Here is an 18,161-nt window from a genome sequence, read left to right on the forward strand (position 1 = left end):
GAGAGATGACAGACGCTAGAAACGGGAGAAAGAGGATGCATTCGGAACTCCTTTGCGTGAACAAGGGGGCGCAGGTTCGTCTTATACCAAGAATACCACTAAACTCGCCTCGTGTATTGTTAGTATGTAGGTAGACACATGTATCCGTAGGGTGTCTGTAACCCGTCGTGGTGGTGGTGACGGCAGTAATGGTGGCAGACGGGAAACAGGCTCTCACCCGTCGTTGCAATGCTAACTAACGGCCTGCTGGTGACTCGCCGTCGTCAGTCGCCCTGCGCCTATAGGATCTCTTGGTCGGGCCCTCTACGTAATCAAAAGATTGGAGCCTCCCTGTCTCCTACTTCTCTACAGGATGCTAATGGACAATGTGGAATTCCATGATCCGGGGCTGTCGCCTTGTGCACAGCCCTTCAACACCATCCATCGCAGGCGCCTGTCTTTTCCTCGCCACTAGCCGACCAGACCACCTGCCCTCGCACGGGCACACACATATACACACATGCGAATACCAGCATGGGAAGAAGAGCACTTGACAAAGATAGGGAAGAAGAAAACGACAGGGGGGAAATATGCTGAAGGCGACACAGAAGACGTCGACGGTGAAGGCTGGGGAGTGTGAATGTGAATGCTTGAGCACCCTCCCAGTCTTGTCCAAGAGGTGTGGGCAGGTGGCCGCTGCCAGCCCCCCCCCCCTTTTCCCGACTGGCAAGATGATGGCTTCACCCCGACTACTAGCGGAATTTACGATACGATGCTGTACCAATAAGTTTCCATCTTCTCTTCGTTCCAGTCATCCTGCTGGTCATGAATACTACTTGCCCGTTGCGTCCAACTGTATGTACTTGTACCTACTAGTTAACTTAGTTACGGGTAGACTTTGGCCCTGCGTGCGCCTATCGATGACCCCCATACATATCCGAGCACCGTGATCATGACCGCTGCACCAGCTGCTCGTAGCCCGGTTCCCGGGACACTGATTGGACCGAGTGGACGGGAAGTGTTATGCACATATACGTCATCTGTAACAAAGTGTATATCTTGGCTCTTTTTTTTTTTTTTTTTTTTTTTTTTTGACATCTTGTACTAGAAGCTGGGAGCTGAGATGTCTCACTACTTGACCGCTACCACTAACAAGAAAAAGGCGTCATGGCTTGCGAGCGACTTCTAGTCCAGAATTCAAGCCGCATTTTTGCCAGACAGTTATTGTTCAGCCTGGCATGATGATTTTGTCGCAGACCCGAGGGTCTTGGCTGTCTCTCGAGGGAGCCCATGCCCATGTCGTCTTGCCCATTGTGGTCATCCGACCGCATTTGTCGGGAATGCCCGTGCCACAGCCTCTTGGTAGCAAGCACTGCCTAGTTGGAGAAAGACTGCCCAGTTGGAGAGAGAGCGGAATCTAACTATTTCGTCTACATAGGTAACTTTCCCAGCTGAATGGCTCTCTTGGGGCCGAGAAGCGCTCCCGTTGTCTGAGACTGACCGACTCGAGTCGTTCGGCCCGAGCCTTTTGGCCGCCCCCGATCAACTTTTTGGTCCTTGTACGTAGTCATCGGGAAATTCTGCCCTTGGCATGCGCATTTGACATGTAATCGACTGCATATGCACGAAATTTGGCATGTCCACGGCAGGCCGGCGCCATGATCTGCTGCGACCCAGCGCTGGCGATTGCTGGATCGTCATGCCTTAAGCTACATACCTACAGTATGTATGTATGTAGTAACTACTAACCTAATGACTAGTGCAGTACACCACTGTACCAGAAACATCAACAGATGGTGAATGGCCTGCTGCTAACTACTAGGCGATCACTGCAGTAATAAGCGAGATGGATAGAGTCGTAAAATATTCGCCACCACGGCCTCGCGTCTGATGATAGATAGTCCGTCGTCCCCCTTCCCTTACCATATCATTTCCCGGAAAAGGGCTGCCCATTGCCTTGATTTGTGAGCCACTACTACCCACACAGTCTCATGCTGCCTGCCTGCTGCTGCTGCTGCTGCTGCTGCGGCCGCTGCATAATGCTAGATTGCGTGGAAGATGGGCACTTGACCCCAGATTTTATCGGATATAAGGTTCCCCTCTTTGACGCAGCCATTGATGCCTTCTCATGCAGCTTGTCGTCTGAATCTGAATTGATCACTGATGGGATACGAGTTCCAGCCGAAATCAGCTGACAAGGGTACAGTAGATAGAGACGCCGTCCAGGACCAGAAGCTCCGGTCTCTTGGTTTTTCCCTTTCCTTCTCTCACCGTTCGACTGTCAGCTGCGAAGGCATCCCCTAAGTAGTGAGCTATCGGGCCTGGCCTTCGTTTACACCAGACAGACCCTTGCACACCTGCGAAGCGGTTCCCTGCTTTTCCCCCGCGCTGTAATGCATGGCACAAGCTCACGCCAACTTCAATAACGTCCGCTAATAATGCCTGTATCCGTATAAAGCAAGGACCAAATACTTAGGGGGGGCTCGCCTCGACAAGCCATGGCCCATAAATAGCGGGAGACACGGCGCGGCGCGAACCACACAAGCCGGTATTTGCAGCAACAGTTGTGTGTATCTCGTACTATTTAGTTGTTAGTCTCCGCGGTAGTGGTGGTGGTAGTGGCAAGTTTTACGACGCAGCCAGGTCTGCGGCACGTCCTACTTGAATTCGCAATTCGTAGGAATACTGGTTCGCCTCGGGCGGCTTCCGTCATATCGCACCTGGCGCCTCTCTAGCAGGCTGAACAGTCGCATGAATCGCGCCCGTCCTCCCATCCGACCTAAGAAGCAGCACGTGCCGCAAAAGGCAAGCTTTTGGATTCTTGGCAAGTCGTCTGAGACCACCACCACATCACACCCGAGCCATCGATTGATGATGTGCCGTTGGTGGCATCGGCAGTGGAGTTGAGCTCCTAGTTGCGAGTTAAGCCATGCTGCAGAATGCAGAATGCACCACAACAAGCAGGTGTCCGTCGTCCGGCGCGTCCACCGGCCAGTCACATCTCACATTATCTATTTTCGACAGTGTACCCTTGAAGATGGGGTTTAGCAGCCCATAACTAGGCAGGAGCATGATGAGGCAGGCATCACAACTCACCGAATCCAACCGTTGTTCAACACCACACAAGTAAAATTGCACAAGAAATTTCGAATTCTCAAATTATGACGCGGCTCGAATTATGACGCGGCTCGGTTGACCCTTTAGCAGAGCCTTCATCAAGCCTTAGGCACCGTTCGTTTACCTATCCATCTTTTGCGCTTTCCCACATACACGCGACATTGCGCTTTAACTCATCTATATAGCATCGCTGAAACGGCTCACCAAAAATGGTAATTATGCGTAAGATTCATACGAGACTCCTCATCTGATAAGACGCATCTCTCCCTCTCCTTGTCGAATTCTACATGTTCGGTTGCAGTGCTAATTAGCCCTGATACTGTCCGGGGATCCGCCATTATTAGTGACGTGATCGGCGAGTTTAGGTGCATTTTGTCCATGTTATGCCCGGTAAGTGTTTTCCCTAATTTTCCACAAATACCCCCATATTTGAATGTTCCCGGTGCTCCATCCTTACCGTCTGTATTTCTTCGTGTGACAAGAGCGAGAGATACAACCTTCCATGCCGTGGACCCATGCCGGGGTTGGTTGCAGCCTTGTAGGGAAGCAAGATCCCGGTCGCACGGCATTTATGCCCACAGACACTGCTCGGCGACGATGAAAGGCGCGGCAAGACTCCCAACTCGGGTTGCTGTCGAAATGATAGAGTCCGAGGCGCGACCAGCTGAGCCAAGCCACCGGCGCCGCCTATTGGGGCGACTGGGCGAACCGACTACCATTTTCTTGTTCAGCTCCAAGGCGCCGCCCGGCCAACGAACGATCGAATCAAGAAGCCCGATGGCTCATTGCCCATAATTTATCGCCTGTCATTTGTTACGGGGAATGCTTGCGTGACTACGGCTTACCGCGATTCAAGCCTCGTCAGCCACCCACACCAATGGCTTTCCCTCGCGATTTGTAAAGCTTCATCATCCCTGTCTACATGGCTCCGGCTCGCTCGTCAGCCCTGTCCGGCCATTCCGCGCCTTGTCAAATACGGAGTACAGAAAGATTACTCCGTGAAAGCAAAGCAGCGCCATCAGTCACTTTGATTCACAGCTTAGCGCGAATGCTGCAACTACCGTGCGTCAAGTGCAACCCCCCCTGGCACATCATGCTAACTAGTTATTAGCCAGTTGCAGAAAATGCAATGCTGGCAGATCGCCTCATGGCTGATCTCGGTCTGGAGAACACCTGTCATTGGATTGCCGCCTTTCCTTCCTCTCACCACCCCACGCCTGGTCTAATCGGAGTAGACACCGACTGCAGTGTCGTGCAGGCATACATACCCCAGCAGGACCCCAAGCATACTGCTCTGACCATATGTCCCTTTCTAGATTCCGGTTTTTCTTATAGATCAAGACAGGAAAAGTTCACGACGCGAGGTGAAGTAGGCAATAGATGTGGCTGGCGCATGTCTCAACCTGTCCCGTCGAGTGGTGTGCGTGTATTGAGTACCCAACCCTGAACTAGAATAGCAGCGCAGTTTGCAAAGCCTCTTCGTTCGCCCTACCCTTTTCACCCGTGTTATTGTTATGTTTGGGTAGATTCCAAAAAAGAAAAAGCCCCGTGCCTCCCGTGGGTGTGTCTCGGACGGGTGACCACAACGCCCCCCTCCACACCTCACCCAAGCCTGCGCCGTCCTAGCTTGCCGCCGACACCGCCGTTGGTCTCGCTCCCCTACCATGCCGGTATACCCTCCTGGTACACTCCGAGAACTGGGATTCTTCCATCCCGATTACCTATGCAGCCGCATATCCAAGACGACGGGATGAGTCTGGCCTGCTTTCCCTACACTCCATACCTCATGTCGTCGTCAACCAACCAACCAACCAACCAACCAACCCCCCCTCCCCCTTTTTACATTGCGGGCTGGCTTTCATGGCAGGCAAGGCCTCGTATTGACCCTTGAGGCCTACTTTGCCACAGACTCGTGCCGATCCGGGTACTTTCAAATTACTTCCAAGGTACTTGAAGCCGGATTTACAGAGAGCGCCTGCGCATGCTCCCGCTTGGTCATGTGCTTGCAGACTTGCTTGACGCAAGGCCAGCACCCTCTATGAGGAAGTCCACATTTGACTTGTCTTGAGCAGGTATGACAAGTGATGATTAATAGTCACAGGTTACTTTAAAATCTACAATTTGGGCTTCAACTTGCGGGAATCTTAGCCAGAATAGTGATGGCCGCCACTGCTGTCGCAGAATGGTAGCTGGACGGGCCGCCCTCATTGGCACAACTTGTCGTTCCCTGCTTCACTCGCAACCCGCGTACATTGGTTATTCCCTCGCCACAATACTCGTATGTGGCCACAATAGCATGGCGCACCCTTCAATGTCCTCGACGGCATAGCACGAACTAGGCGGTCAAAAGGGGGGGGGAGGCCGGCGCCTTCTACTTCTTGGCCAGCCCACTTCCCACGACACTTACTATGTACTCGGGAGCGGGCGTTCAGCCACTCATCGCCCGTGGACGCTGCGAGATCTGCTAAACCGGCCTTGTTTTCACGACGGCAACCCACCTTTACCCATACCCACACAACCTGTCAGTTGGGGTGGCATCGACGCATCCCATGATTGTCTTATCCGTAGACTGACCCACCACAGACTGACGCCTCTGGTGTAAGTGAAAAGTGCACTCTGCCTCTTCCAAAGAACCGACAACTTCTAGGCCTCATGTATTTGCCACACCGAAATTGCCGTGGACAGGTGAGTGTTGTACCCAGTTTCGGAAGTGCAAGTGTGGCATTGGGCCGACCAGTCGAGAGGCGTGCCATGCGCAGCTCCAGGCTGAACAGATGGCTAATCCCAATGGGTTAAATAGATATCAAGCTTTAGGATTATCCATATGAAAAAGTACGGTATCCTTTTCTGCGGTGAAAAAGTTTCGGGGCGACAAGCAAGATTCTTCGTCGCTGCAGCATCTCGAACACTTTCGAATGGCTATCACTCAGAGGCTAGATGGTGAGAGCACTGGTAAGTATCTGCTGTTACATGGAATTCAACAACTGAATTATACGACTAGTGACATCTGCCACTTGATAGGCTAAAGCCCAGATAATGGTATTGAGATGCCCAGCCTGGGCTTCCATGATGTATTCAAAGTATTCCGAACAAGCAGGACCCTTAATTCCATCGAAGAACACGCCAACAGCTTTCCCTCGCGTTTCAATTGTAATGACGCTTATACATCCACGACCGTCCGCTAAAACAACTTTTACCAGTAAAGTCGTGGTCCGCTGAGGGAGCTATGCCTTCTCGCAACAATGCCCCCGACTACCGTTTGCTTCCCCGTAATTCGCATCATGGCGGCGCGACTAAGCCCTCAACACATCAGACAAGGTTGGAACCGGAGCATCCAGAAGCGACCTTTCTAATGCTATAAGATTGTAGGATGGCGATGGCGCTGATTAGTGACGGTGACCTGCCCATCTACAGCTCGACGTGGCTGCTGTGGTCTTTTGTAACGACGGCTCTAGGTTCGACCTTAACACACAGCGACAGAGGAATATTGAGAAATAGAGGACTGTAAGGCTGAATATTCATAGAATGCGATGAAAACCTTGAGGTTCCTGGCATTTTCCGAAGCCTTGATGTGATGACGCAAAGTGTACTAGTAATGCAAGAGGCAAGTGGGTGGCCGACACTCAAGGCTCTAAGCCAGTCATCCAGTGTTGATTGCCGCAAACATCTATGCAAGTCCGTTATGTTAGCCAACAGGCGAGGAGTTTGTCTTCCGCTAGGAAGTCCTTCACTCATCGGTGCACCTGCCCGTCAAAGCAGGTCCTGTACACCAGTCGTCGGAAGACCTTGTCGAGGGTGTGGGTCACGTCTCTGGGAGAGAGGGCGAGATAGAGTAATGGATGACCTAGCGGACCACGGGCTTGATGCCGGTGGTTATATGCCGCGCTGGCACAGCAAGAACCAGACTAGGCAAGGCGTGGCTATGCAATTTGTCGTAGGCAGGTCACAGCCAAGCATGAAGCAGAGCTTGCCCGTCACCATAGTCAGGTTCTCAGGCCAGTTTTCCTGAAGTCCTTTCCGAGAAATAGTATGCGAGCATCTCTATAATGTGGTGGCGCGGCAGATTGGTTTTAATTTTGAGATTTGTAGCGTAGTAACATGCCTTGAACTGTGACAGCTCAATTTGGTGCGTATGCAGCGGCACGATGGTCTGGTTCTGCATGTTGAAGAGCTCCTGAACGTGTCGTATGGGGGTAACCTCCACCATGCCTCGTTTGTCTCGGAGGTTACCGAGTTGTCGTTGCTGTTATTGCTCAAGGAGCCATTGAGTTTGCGGGGTTGCTTCAGCCGGGTCGCCAGTGGGAGTTGCGCGCGAAGAATAATGGTGTTCCAACGACAGACTTGTGTATATGTGGCTAATTAAAGCTTGTAGGTGTCGAATACTGAGCAGCACTTGTGTAATTGTCAGAGCTTAGATGTAAATTCAGCGAAATATTGTTTCCGAGATAAATGTAACGCAGAGTCGCCACCGTCGATAATTGACATGACGCGACAGACCTGATGGCTCAAGGCTCCAAGTTAGTCAGAGGTAGACAAGTAGAAAATGGGCTTTGAAATAAGGATGTCTCATTAAAAGCCAACTTACACTAATAGGAAAGGAGTCAAAGAAGAAGAAGACGTGAAAGAAGCTAATAAAGAAGTAGAAGAAGTAGAAGAAGTAGAAGAAGTAGAAGAAGTAGAAGAAGTAGAAGAAGTAGAAGAAGTAGAAGAAGTAGAAGAAGTAGAAGAAGTAGAAGAAGTAGAAGAAGTAGAAGAAGTAGAAGAAGTAGAAGAAGTAGAAGAAGTAGAAGAAGTAGAAGAAGTAGAAGAAGTAGAAGAAGTAGAAGAAGTAGAAGAAGTAGAAGAAGTAGAAGAAGTAGAAGAAGTAGAAGAAGTAGAAGAAGTAGAAGAAGTAGAAGAAGTAGAAGAAGTAGAAAGAGTAGAAGAAGTAGATAGAAGAATTCTCTGGTCCACTGCCGACGAGTTTTAGGAACGTACCTGGATGTAAGGCAGAGCAGTAACGGTAGCTAGTCGATAGAGTTGTGTATCGCTCGGCATGTCGGCTCAATAGTAAGACGCGTCGTGGTATATCAATGCATCAAATATTGTATCTTGCTCGTGACGCTGCCCATGTAGCAAGTTCATGGAGTTCATGAAACCACTGAGAGACAGGATGAAGTCCGCAAGTATCACTTTTTGCATCGTGACAAGGTAACAGCAGGTCCGTTCGGTATCGCTTCTTGGATTCTTGAACGCTCGTGGTAGCTGCAGCTGTGAAGGCGGCTTGAAGGCGGCGAACTCGGTTCGAAGGGGGAAAGATTAAGCCGCGGGAAGCGGGGGTAAGGCTAAAAGTCGAGGATAGTCAGCGACTGAAGCTCGGAGAGGGATAAGTTGATGAGTTGGGATTCTGCATTTACCATGTGGGTTTTGTAAGTTTGAGAACCAGGCGTGTATGTAGTATTACTTTTGCGGCTGGGGTGTGATGTGACGGTGTCTTGTTGTATGCGAGGCATGGAGTTTGCTGCGATGTGCACTGCATTTGCTATGTTAGGAATGAAACGGGGAAGAGAAGGGTTTGACGTGAGTGTGCGTGCATACCGAGAAAAGCGAAGTCATAAGCATGACGAAGAAGCTGAGAATAGCCAAGACATGGGAATAGCCAAGATATGGGAATAGTTAAGATACTGTAAATGGCAAAGATTTGAAGTATAGTGCTCAGAATAGCGAAGAGATGAAGAAAGATGTGGAAGAAGAGAAGCATGGGAGGCAACGGAGCACAACAAAACAAAGGACAAGGCCCCAAAAGAGTCGGCAGCGTTTGCAGGCAGGAGTGTGCGTGCTTGGGCCCAGCCGCTGCCGAGAGGGTTGGTTCCTTCCTTCCTGGAACGATGGCTGTCCGACCACCAACCCATGGACTGTTTATTGGGGGCTGGCACTCTTCCTTGCTTCTTTTCTTTTTTCTGTTTCTTCAATTTCTCGTGGTCCACTGCTGACGGTTTTAGGAACAACGAAACAACAATGAGCACGGAGACGGCACAAGGTGCCATGACGGCGGCGGCGGCGGCGGCGGCGAGCATGGGGGCGATTTGGGCGGCGGCGGTGGCAAGGGGGCAACGGCGCCTCGGCGACGTCGAGGCCGGCCCGGCCTCTCACGCTGTCGGAGGTGCGGCCTTCGAGGTGGCGAGCTCAGAAGCCGCATGTGATCATCTTTATCTAGTTTTTATTAACTATTTTTATCATTATTAGACTAGACTTGCTCCTATTAGTATTTTTATCTTAATGTTTAATGTTGCCCTCCCAGCTCTTACATCTGCACTACGATAGCTTCCTCTTTCATCCTCCATTAGTCATATCGACAGGATGAATTCGCTTTCATCCCCTAATTGAAGCCCTGCTCATCCGACAGATATTATTCCCTTCGTAGAAATGTAAACATCTCTCTCTGGAAGCTGCCCTTGGGGTTATGCAGCAATGATTCGCTGGTGTGGGTTGCGAGGAAGACAATGAAGAGAAAGGTAGCATTTCATACTCACCAGTCGCCCTCACTCGGCCGATTCAGTAATGACGATATTAACGATGGTGGATTTTAATAATATTTTTCGCGACCCAGCGGAAGCGCAGATGGGCTGTGACGCATTGCCCTCTACCCAGGGAGGTACGTGTATATCCTGCTTAGTTGTTAAATAGGTTTTTGTAAGAGGGACCCCACAGCTTCCTTCTCGCGCGCCTCTAAAGAGGTCATCCGCCGATTGCATTCGTGGCAGCATCATGGCCGAGCCGAGCCGTGTTGCGTTGTGTTGTGCGTTTCCTGTTAAAGGCGAGTAGTCGTCGGCCGCTGGAGGAAGCGATGTGTGCGCCATGGCTCCCTGCAGCTCCTTCTCCTCATCAGCTTTACCTCGATCGGGCGTAGATGCAGGTCGAGCCATTGCAAGGATCGGGTTGCGCATCCAACTTTTTGGCAGGTAACTTGCTCTTCTTTATCCGCATCCTCATCGTAGCATCCCCAAAGGACGAGGTCGGCCCAGCCCGAGCAGAAGGGCACGTCGGGGTCGACCAGGCAGTCGAGGGTCTTGCGCAGCCCGAGCATGTCGTTTCGGCCTCCGTCTGCGCACCTCAGAAAGTCGACGCGGAGACTAATCCCCGATTTATCCACCGTGAAGCCGTGCCGCGCGTAAGCGCACCGACCTGTCAAGCTGACGTGGCCGCCATCGGGCACCCGTTCCTGCCAACGCGTAAATGACGTTGGACAGAGATGGATCGGGCATTCAGACTCTAGTATGGGAGAGCCTCCATAATAGTCGACGCAGTCACAAAGATTGGGGTCGAATGCGCGCATCTCGTCCGAGCCTGTGCGGCAAAGCATTCTGTACCATTCTGCGACGACGTCGTGCTGATTGGAGAGAATCAATTCCTGGCGCAGCTCCACGGGGCAGATCTTGCCATTCGGTAATCTCTTCACCCGGATGTGCGAGGCAAAGGATATCTCGATCCGCAGTTCTTGCTTCTCATTGCGATAGAATCTGACATGGGGTTGATTATCGGCCGGGCATTTCTTTGCATTGCATCTAGGTCGACCTTCAGCGTGGGCATGGCTGCAGGTGAGTTGGTTCCGAAAGGTAGATGCGGCGCGAGATTCGGCGTCACCAAGGCTGATGGACTTGTGCGCGCATAGTTGAAAACGGCGTTCGTGTCCCATGCAGACTCTGCGGCTGTCCCGTTTCTCCTTTCGTTGGATTGCAGAAAAGTGCAGCGCCCTGTGCTGAGTGCCGCAGGCTGAACAGTACAGCCGTACCAGGGTTGTTGCGTAAATTTCCTGCTCTAGTATCTCTCCGTTTCCTTTTCTGAGGCATTCCAGACACACGCTTGTCTCGAAATAGAATGGAGGTAGTGGCTCAAGCGGGAGGGCACGGGGCACTGCCCAGAGTCTTGCTGTGTACTCGAATCGTCGGCGACTTTGTTCTGGCATCAAGTGCAATGGACGAAAAGTCTCATGGACGCTAAAGAGGCGTAGAAAGGTGCGCGAGATATATCGTAGCTGCACAAGGTCTTGTAGATGCACATAGCTCATGATCTTGACAAGACGGTGATCAGGAAGGCCCATCAGACGGCTGTAGCGCTGGTTCAGGAAATTCCCCCTCCAAATGTGGTCCACCATCATCCGGCCTTGAGGTAGCTACCTATTTGATCAGTCATTTGTTACCTATAGCTTGGTAGGGGGTTCTCTGAACTCACCTGTGTATAGGAAGGCGCAGGTGAAGACGGCCTTTGAGGAGGTGAACCCCGATGATAAGAGGATGCTGGGGGCATAGGTTCGTTTTTGACGGACACGGCCGACTCGGTTTGGCTACTCGGTTTGCTCGTAGCGTCGCGGCGGCTTTTGTGACGCGACCACGACGGAAACGGCATGGTTCGGGGTGTGTCAAGGGGAGTAGGTAGGTCGAAAGAGTCAGGGAGGGAGATACGGAAGAAGGGTGAAGGGCAAGAGACGAAAGAGTTAGGGAGGGAGAGAGGAAGGTTGCTTGCAGAGGTGCCAAGGTTGAAACCCCGATTTTCTGGATGGCGGGGATCTCTTCTATTTAACGTATTGTCAAGAAATAATGATTGCTTAAATGTTGCTATTAAGGTTCGTGTTGAATGCTTTGCTATTGAGGTTTGTGTTGAATGCTTGCTGAACTATGTCAGTGTAGCTTGACCGCGTCCTACTGGAGTTGGCAAAATCAGCGGGGCGCAGGGAGTGACGAGGCAACACATAACCAACTTATGTACCAGTGCATCACTAAAATCTAAACGACCTATGTTTAAAATACTTTTAGTTTGTGTGAGGTACCGCATCCAAACAGCCATGTGATACCGTGCAAATAGTAAAACTTAGTCTAAATGTAAAGTGTAGTTATTAAATGTATAATTTGATGAAAATGGTCAATAAAAAATTGATAAAAATAATCACGCGGCTTCTCAGCTCGTCGCTGCCGCCGCTGGGCACGCTGCTCCCAGACGCGCTCCTTGGCCTCCCGCAACCCTAAGCCGCCACCCAACCCCTCGATCACGAGCGGCTCGGAGGCCGCGCCCGCGTCGGCTTCGACGTCGGGCTCGCGCCGCTACCCTCGCGCCCTCGCGCCCTCGCCGCTGCCCCAATCGCCATCCCCGCGAGCTCCCTCGCACCCCCCATCGCGGCCCCCGCCAACTCCCTTGCTCCCCCAACCGCCACCGCCGCCCGCTCTCTCACAAGGAGGATCGTCCCCGGCGCCCCTGGCTCACCAGCCGGCGGGCATCATAGATTATGGCCCAGAGCTGGACCAGCCCTATTAGGGCCGCCAACTCCACCCCAATTAGAGTCCAAACTGTCTAGATATCCCAAACCACGCAGCTATCGCCACGCTTTTTTTTTTTTTTTTTTTTTTTTTTTTTTTTTTTTTTTTTTTTTTTAGGGGTCGGTAGCTGGAGGTTGGAAGAGGATAAGTTAGCATAGTTACTGCATTGCCGTTGGGACATTGTCAAGCTTGCGAACCTGGGGTGCTTCTTGTTACTTTAACGAATAATGTGTCATTTTGCTTAAACGGCGGATGCGTAGTTGTTTTGTGTCTTGTTGCATGTTGCGGTCTGGATGATGGCCTTTCGGCTTATCGATGCGTTGTTTGTTGTGAGCCGGCATTATGGGCTTGTTTCTTCTTCTTTTTCTGCTCCTTTCTCCCGTTAGTACAAGTTTCTTTTTCAAACGACGTCTTTGTTTCGAGGCCAACTTTACCTCAGAGGCAATCTTGAAAGTAGCTGTGGTCATGGCAATAACGATGCATGGCGATGGGCAATTTCGATGTGATTGATTGACTATGAAAGAGGGAAAACAAGTCTATCAAGGCCAACTGGACAGCCATCAGCTTCATCGGGGGAAGTTGGTCCTAGTGCAAACGGAATATCGCGTCTCAGCTGTTCCTTCACATTCTACTGAACCATTGCGCGTTTGCAACCGCGTCACTTGCTGCGGTCTCGGACGATGCACGGAGTGGTGTACAGATACTTATGTATTTTGCAGTGTCAGTCAGTTTGATTGGGATGCTAAGGGATTGTAATAGGATACACAAAATTCGCAATTCTCTTTACTAATACATCAGCAACTCCAGTTCAATCTTTAATAAAGGTCAGTTGTTGGCAAGGCTTCTCCGGACACTAACTGGATGCATTTACGTATTTACCCTGGAATAAGTGATCGGCCGTTCCCGCCCGACCCGCAAAGACTGGTACCTAACTGGCAACATCGAAGGCATTGAACAAAACGACCGATTTCGGGGATGCTGGTGGCAGAAATATGATTATTTGATTAATTTACAGATGGGCGATAGTTTTCCGAATTCATCCCCGGATGACAGTCTCGAGGCTACAAGAACCGGTCGGCTGAGGCACCACAGACATTATCGAAAGCTGGCCCATTCAATTCTCATGGGGCTTCACGACAAACAATGAACAGAAAAGAAGAAATCCCCGGTTGCTGAATAATTCTCTACTTTTTCAGCAAGCTTTTCGAAACTCGTCAGATGAGCATAATAATCCTGCAAGAGAGTTTTTGTAGAAGCACTCCCAGACGGGGGCGTGCACATTCTGACGCCGGCTAGACTCATTATGAGTCATTTCGACTCATAGTGAGCCATTTCTACACAGGCCCCGTCCAGTACCCCAGATCTTTGGCGGTGACATGCAGCCCATCTGTATAGTACATAGCTGTGCCGTTGAGATGGAAATGAGTTTAAATGAGTCGATGGTCAACTGCATCTATATCAATAGCTCACACCTTCGTCAATTAAAAGCAAGCAAACGAAAACAATAATGCCGCGACAATACAAAACAAATCGAGTCGGCCAACACGGTCGTCCGTTGAAGCCCGGGTCGGCCAGTCCCCGTCTATGGAGGGAGGATTGATTATATCTACATTTCCCCAAGATGAAGCAGTAGATAGCCAGATTCTACGGCTTGAAAAATAAATATGATCTCTTTTCTCTTCCTTTTTTTTTGCTTCACTTGCGTGACAGCATCTCCCTCAGGGCGTCCACTTCTGCCTCCTTGCGCGCCAGCCGCAGCTTCAGCTCGTCGCGCTGGTCCGTCATGTCACCCAGCGAACGCTCCAGGTCCGAGATGCGGTCGAGCCGCTTCTGGCGGTACTTCCTCGCCGCCATGGTGTTGCGCCGGCGCTTGATGACGGCCTCCTCCTCCTCCTCCTCGTCTAGGTCCTCGGCGGCAACGGGAGGCGACGGCAGCCTACCGCGCTTGCGAGACGCGGAGGATGAGCCGGTGCTGGACGGCGAGCCATGCTGCTTGTATACCGTCGTAGTCGTCGCGGGGGCGCCGCTGGAAGGGAGGGATTCTGGCAGGACGGTCGTCCCGGGGGATAGGGAGAGCAGCTCCGCGGCGGCGCCTTCTATGGTGCCGGGGAGGGGAGGGACGACGAGGTGCTGGGGCGTTGGTTGGGGCAGAATTGTATAGTCCGAGGCAAGTACGTATGGTTCATCGCCGTTGACGAAGAATTCTAGGGTGAAATTTAGTTTTTTTGAACATGCGAAGGGGAGGATTTCAGGCATCTTACCTGTTGGGTCCATGCCGGCTGGGGTATAGCCCGGACCCATGAACTCGAGGATGGACATGGTTTGGTTTGGCGGTTTGAAAAGAATTGGTGAATTGGTTCAGACTAAGTGTTGACAATTTTTTATGAATGGCATCCCAGTTTGTCCAAAATTGGCGGGAATGGAAGACAAGGACAATGGGGTTGGTTGACTATAGAAGGCGTGGAGATGGAGAAGGAAGCGGCGTCAGTTAATATGGAGATGGATGGAAGATGCCAATCAACGACGCTGTTGAAGAAGACGTTTTAATGTGAATGTGGTGTGGATGAAGGATTGAAAGAGCGCAGCTTTCGAGTCCGTCTTTTTTATGAACTTCCAGACCCAGCTGTAAAGGTTAAGACTGGCGGCCAATCGCCATCGCATCCCATTCGGCAACTCCAGTCAAAGGCGAGCGACGATGGATGGAGAGGCGGGTCTGGCCGGGGCGGCGAAGTCGGGGGAGGCGTGCGTCTAGTACAAATGTCCGAGCTGGAGCTAATAAAAGGGAAGGGCAATTGGGTTTTAGTGACGAGATGACTTTTGTAACCGATTATGATGCGATTTATGTATTGGAAAAAAAATAAGAGGGAGGTGGATGGTTTGTAGAAACAGTCTCTCGGCCTTGCTCCGACCGTTACTACTCCGACACGCGCCCGCAAGGCTTCAAGTTATTGAAGGTGCCCGCCAAGGTAGGACAGCCGTACAAAAGGAGGCTGTAGGGCGCGGTCCATGTTTGTAATCAAGTTGAATGCGCGGATTGGACTGAGTCACCGAGTTGCAGCATGCACCCGCGGCATCCATTCTGCAAGTAGCGGCGACACAAGTACACCGCAACTCATTGGGAGTTGTCAAAGAACAAGTTGTTTAATTTTGAGAAATTTTAAAGTTTTGTCTTCAGGGCCGTACATCTATGGGAGGAAACACGGCGAAACAGCTTCATGCCCTGCTACCATACCAGCACTGGACAAGCCGCAGCCTCTTGAATAAGAACCCAAAACAAGTTCCAACCTATAACCAGCTTTAAACCATGACTCGTTATCTCCAAAAAGAAATGGCGGTTGTATATTATGCAAAATGCTACAGATGCAGATGAAACCCCTCCCCTGGCCGTGCGAATGCCAGGTCCCCCCCCCTCCCCCGCAATTATATGAGTGAATATAGTAAACCGCTGTTCTACGCCGTATGGTGTTTAATCGTAATTACCTCCCAGAGAGACGCTTTTCCGCATACCGCAGAGGAATGTACAGCAAGCCGCTGCAGAAAAACGCAAGCTCGAAGCCAATGTCACCCGTGTGCTTCGCGATCGGCCCCGTAAAGTACACCTGGTTCATCGCCGGCACGATCAAGCCCCAGGCCAGCACGCCCGCCCCCATCGCCGCGACGCCCAGCGGCAGCCGCCGGGCGTCGCACCAGGCGGCGTGGTCGTACGCCGCCGGGTCGCGCCGGCGGAAGACGACGTCCTCGACGATGACGACGGCGCAGAACTGCGAGGACCAGTAGCCGATGAGCGAGACGGCGTTCTCGATGCTGACGAAGAAGTTGTCGACGGCGAAGATGGAGACGACGACGATGATGACGGTGATGACGAGGGCGAAGACGTAGCGTGGGACGCGGAAGAGCCAAGGCAGCAGCGTCTGGAAGTTGAGGGTGATGCTGTAGAAGGTGCCGCAGGTGTTGCCGAGGAGCGTGAGGGCGAGGATGACGAGCACGAACTTGCCGAAGCCGCCGGCGGGGGCGAGCAGGCCGGACAGGGCGCCGCCGACGAGGTACTTGTCGTACTGGTCCTGCCAGGCCGGGTTGTTGGGGATGGCGCCGGCGATGGCTGCGCCGAGGGTCATGAGGAGAATGGTGGGCGTCATGAGACCAAGGTAAGTATACCAAAACACTCGCCATCTAAGGGTAGGTTAGTAAACGCACTTGAAGATTACAGGCTTGGTTGGTTACTGACGTCGAAACCTTGGGGTTAAAGTAGGCGGACATGTCGCTCGCCAAGCCGGCGTAGGGGATCTGGTAGCTTGCGACGATCATGCCAAAGTTGAGCACGTTGGCGGCGGTTGCCGGCTGGGCGGGCACACTCTGCTTCGCGAGACCTGCTCCTCCACACCCGGCGGTGATTGTGATTGCGATGACGGCCACGACGAAGGCGTACGTCTCGTAGATATGTAGGACGCGGAAGCCGCAGAAGGAGACGACCAGGGAGATGATGCCGATGATGATGATGCCAGCGTTGGGCGAGATGGTGCCGTTGGACACGGCGGTCAGGCACTGGCCGCCAGTAATGAAGATGATGACGGTGAAGCCCGTCATGGTGGCGAGGTTGAGCAGCACGGGGATGGAGACGAGGTACCGACCGAAGGAGTAGCGCGCCTGGATCATCTGGCGCAGGCCCGTCTTGGGCCCCAGCGTGGACAGGTAGCCCGGGATGACGCAGGAGATGATGTTGAAGAAGAGGATGACGAGGGCGGCGTCGCGCAGGCGCAGGTTGTAGGCGAGCGGGCCGAGCATGCCAAAGGTGATGCCGATGATGTTGGTGTTGATCGAGGTCCAGATGGTGGCGATGTTGTAGTACCGCGTCGATGTGCGCTCCTCGAGCGGGATGGGCTCTATGCCGCGCGCTTCGACCCGCCCGTAGCGAAGGATCTTCTGGAACGTGGAGGGCAGGGACGAAATGCTACTCCGTCTCGAGTCCCCCTGCTCCTCGTCCGTCACGGGTCGAGCGGCGCCGGCATGATGCTGCGCCTCCTCCGGCTTGGTGTCCTGGTTCTTGCCCATGGTGGGTTGAAACGCCCCGTCGAGAGAGGCCGTTTGTCCACCAACGGGTGGCCCGGTGTGGTACCAGACAAGGTTTTGCTTGCCGTTTGATGACCAGCTCTGGAATTCAAAGGCGTGGAGCAGCAGTCGCGTCGCAAAGATGTCCGGACGGCTTCGTTGCGCTGGCGCAGAGAAGAGATGCAAGGGCTGTGCTTCGGCTTCTTCGTACCAGCAAACGAAGAAGAGAAGGAAGAAAAAAAGCCACCGAAGTCGCACGATCTTTTGTCTCCCGGGGTTCAAGATTTGCGGTGGTGGCCAAGTGCCGAACGGAATCCACTGGGCGTTTAAGGCGAAGGCTTCTTCTGGTCTAGTCTCTTCCAAGGGCCTGGACAGACAGAACTGCTGATCTGCAGGGGAAATTCTTCATCCTTCCACAGACTTGGAGAGGAACAGGAAGAGGAAAGTAAAGAAGGAGAAAGCTTGGTTTTATGTCTGCGCTGCGCTGCCCCCTCCTCTAGTTATATACCGCCCGCCGCCTGCAGTCTGTCTGTCTGTTCAGTCTGTTGCGGTTGCTATTTTGTCAGGGGCCGGTCAGTGTCTTAGTGGATCGATCACACCTGCATCCCCAGAAGTGTGTCTGTGATCTTCTGTGACAGTCGACAAGGGCGCCGAAGGCCGGGGGTCTACTGTTCAACTTTTGGGGCTTCTTTGCTTTTTCTTCTTATTTTCTTTTTTTTTCTTTTCTGT

General features: G+C 52.2%; 4 protein-coding genes across 4 annotated transcripts; 1 reads left to right on the forward strand and 3 right to left on the reverse strand.

Moving 5' to 3' along the window:
• Positions 1-7,455: 7,455 nt before the first annotated feature.
• On the reverse strand, positions 7,456-8,277 carry ISF_00609 (hypothetical protein; the record flags this gene model as incomplete). Its single annotated transcript, XM_018844216.1, has 3 exons — positions 7,456-7,488; positions 7,682-8,073; positions 8,199-8,277. The coding sequence occupies 3 exons, from the start codon at positions 8,275-8,277 to the stop codon at positions 7,456-7,458; spliced, it is 504 nt and encodes a 167-aa protein (XP_018708666.1).
• Positions 8,278-9,985: 1,708 nt separating this feature from the next.
• On the forward strand, positions 9,986-10,315 carry ISF_00610 (hypothetical protein; the record flags this gene model as incomplete). The annotated part of the gene is made up of 1 exon (XM_018844217.1): positions 9,986-10,315. The coding sequence occupies one exon, from the start codon at positions 9,986-9,988 to the stop codon at positions 10,313-10,315; it is 330 nt and encodes a 109-aa protein (XP_018708667.1).
• A 3,766-nt stretch (positions 10,316-14,081) lies between these two features.
• On the reverse strand, positions 14,082-14,705 carry ISF_00611 (Basic leucine zipper; the record flags this gene model as incomplete). Its single annotated transcript, XM_018844218.1, has 2 exons — positions 14,082-14,590; positions 14,648-14,705. 2 exons carry the CDS (start codon positions 14,703-14,705, stop codon positions 14,082-14,084), a joined length of 567 nt encoding a protein of 188 aa, XP_018708668.1.
• Positions 14,706-15,862: 1,157 nt separating this feature from the next.
• Positions 15,863-17,435, reverse strand: ISF_00612 (purine-cytosine permease FCY21; the record flags this gene model as incomplete). The annotated part of the gene is made up of 2 exons (XM_018844219.1): positions 15,863-16,556; positions 16,612-17,435. The coding sequence occupies 2 exons, from the start codon at positions 17,433-17,435 to the stop codon at positions 15,863-15,865; spliced, it is 1,518 nt and encodes a 505-aa protein (XP_018708669.1).
• Between the last annotated feature and the right edge of the window lie 726 nt (positions 17,436-18,161).

This window comes from Cordyceps fumosorosea (genome assembly GCF_001636725.1).
Source record: "Cordyceps fumosorosea ARSEF 2679 chromosome Unknown scaffold_1, whole genome shotgun sequence".
Classification (NCBI taxonomy): Eukaryota; Fungi; Ascomycota; class Sordariomycetes; order Hypocreales; family Cordycipitaceae; genus Cordyceps; species Cordyceps fumosorosea.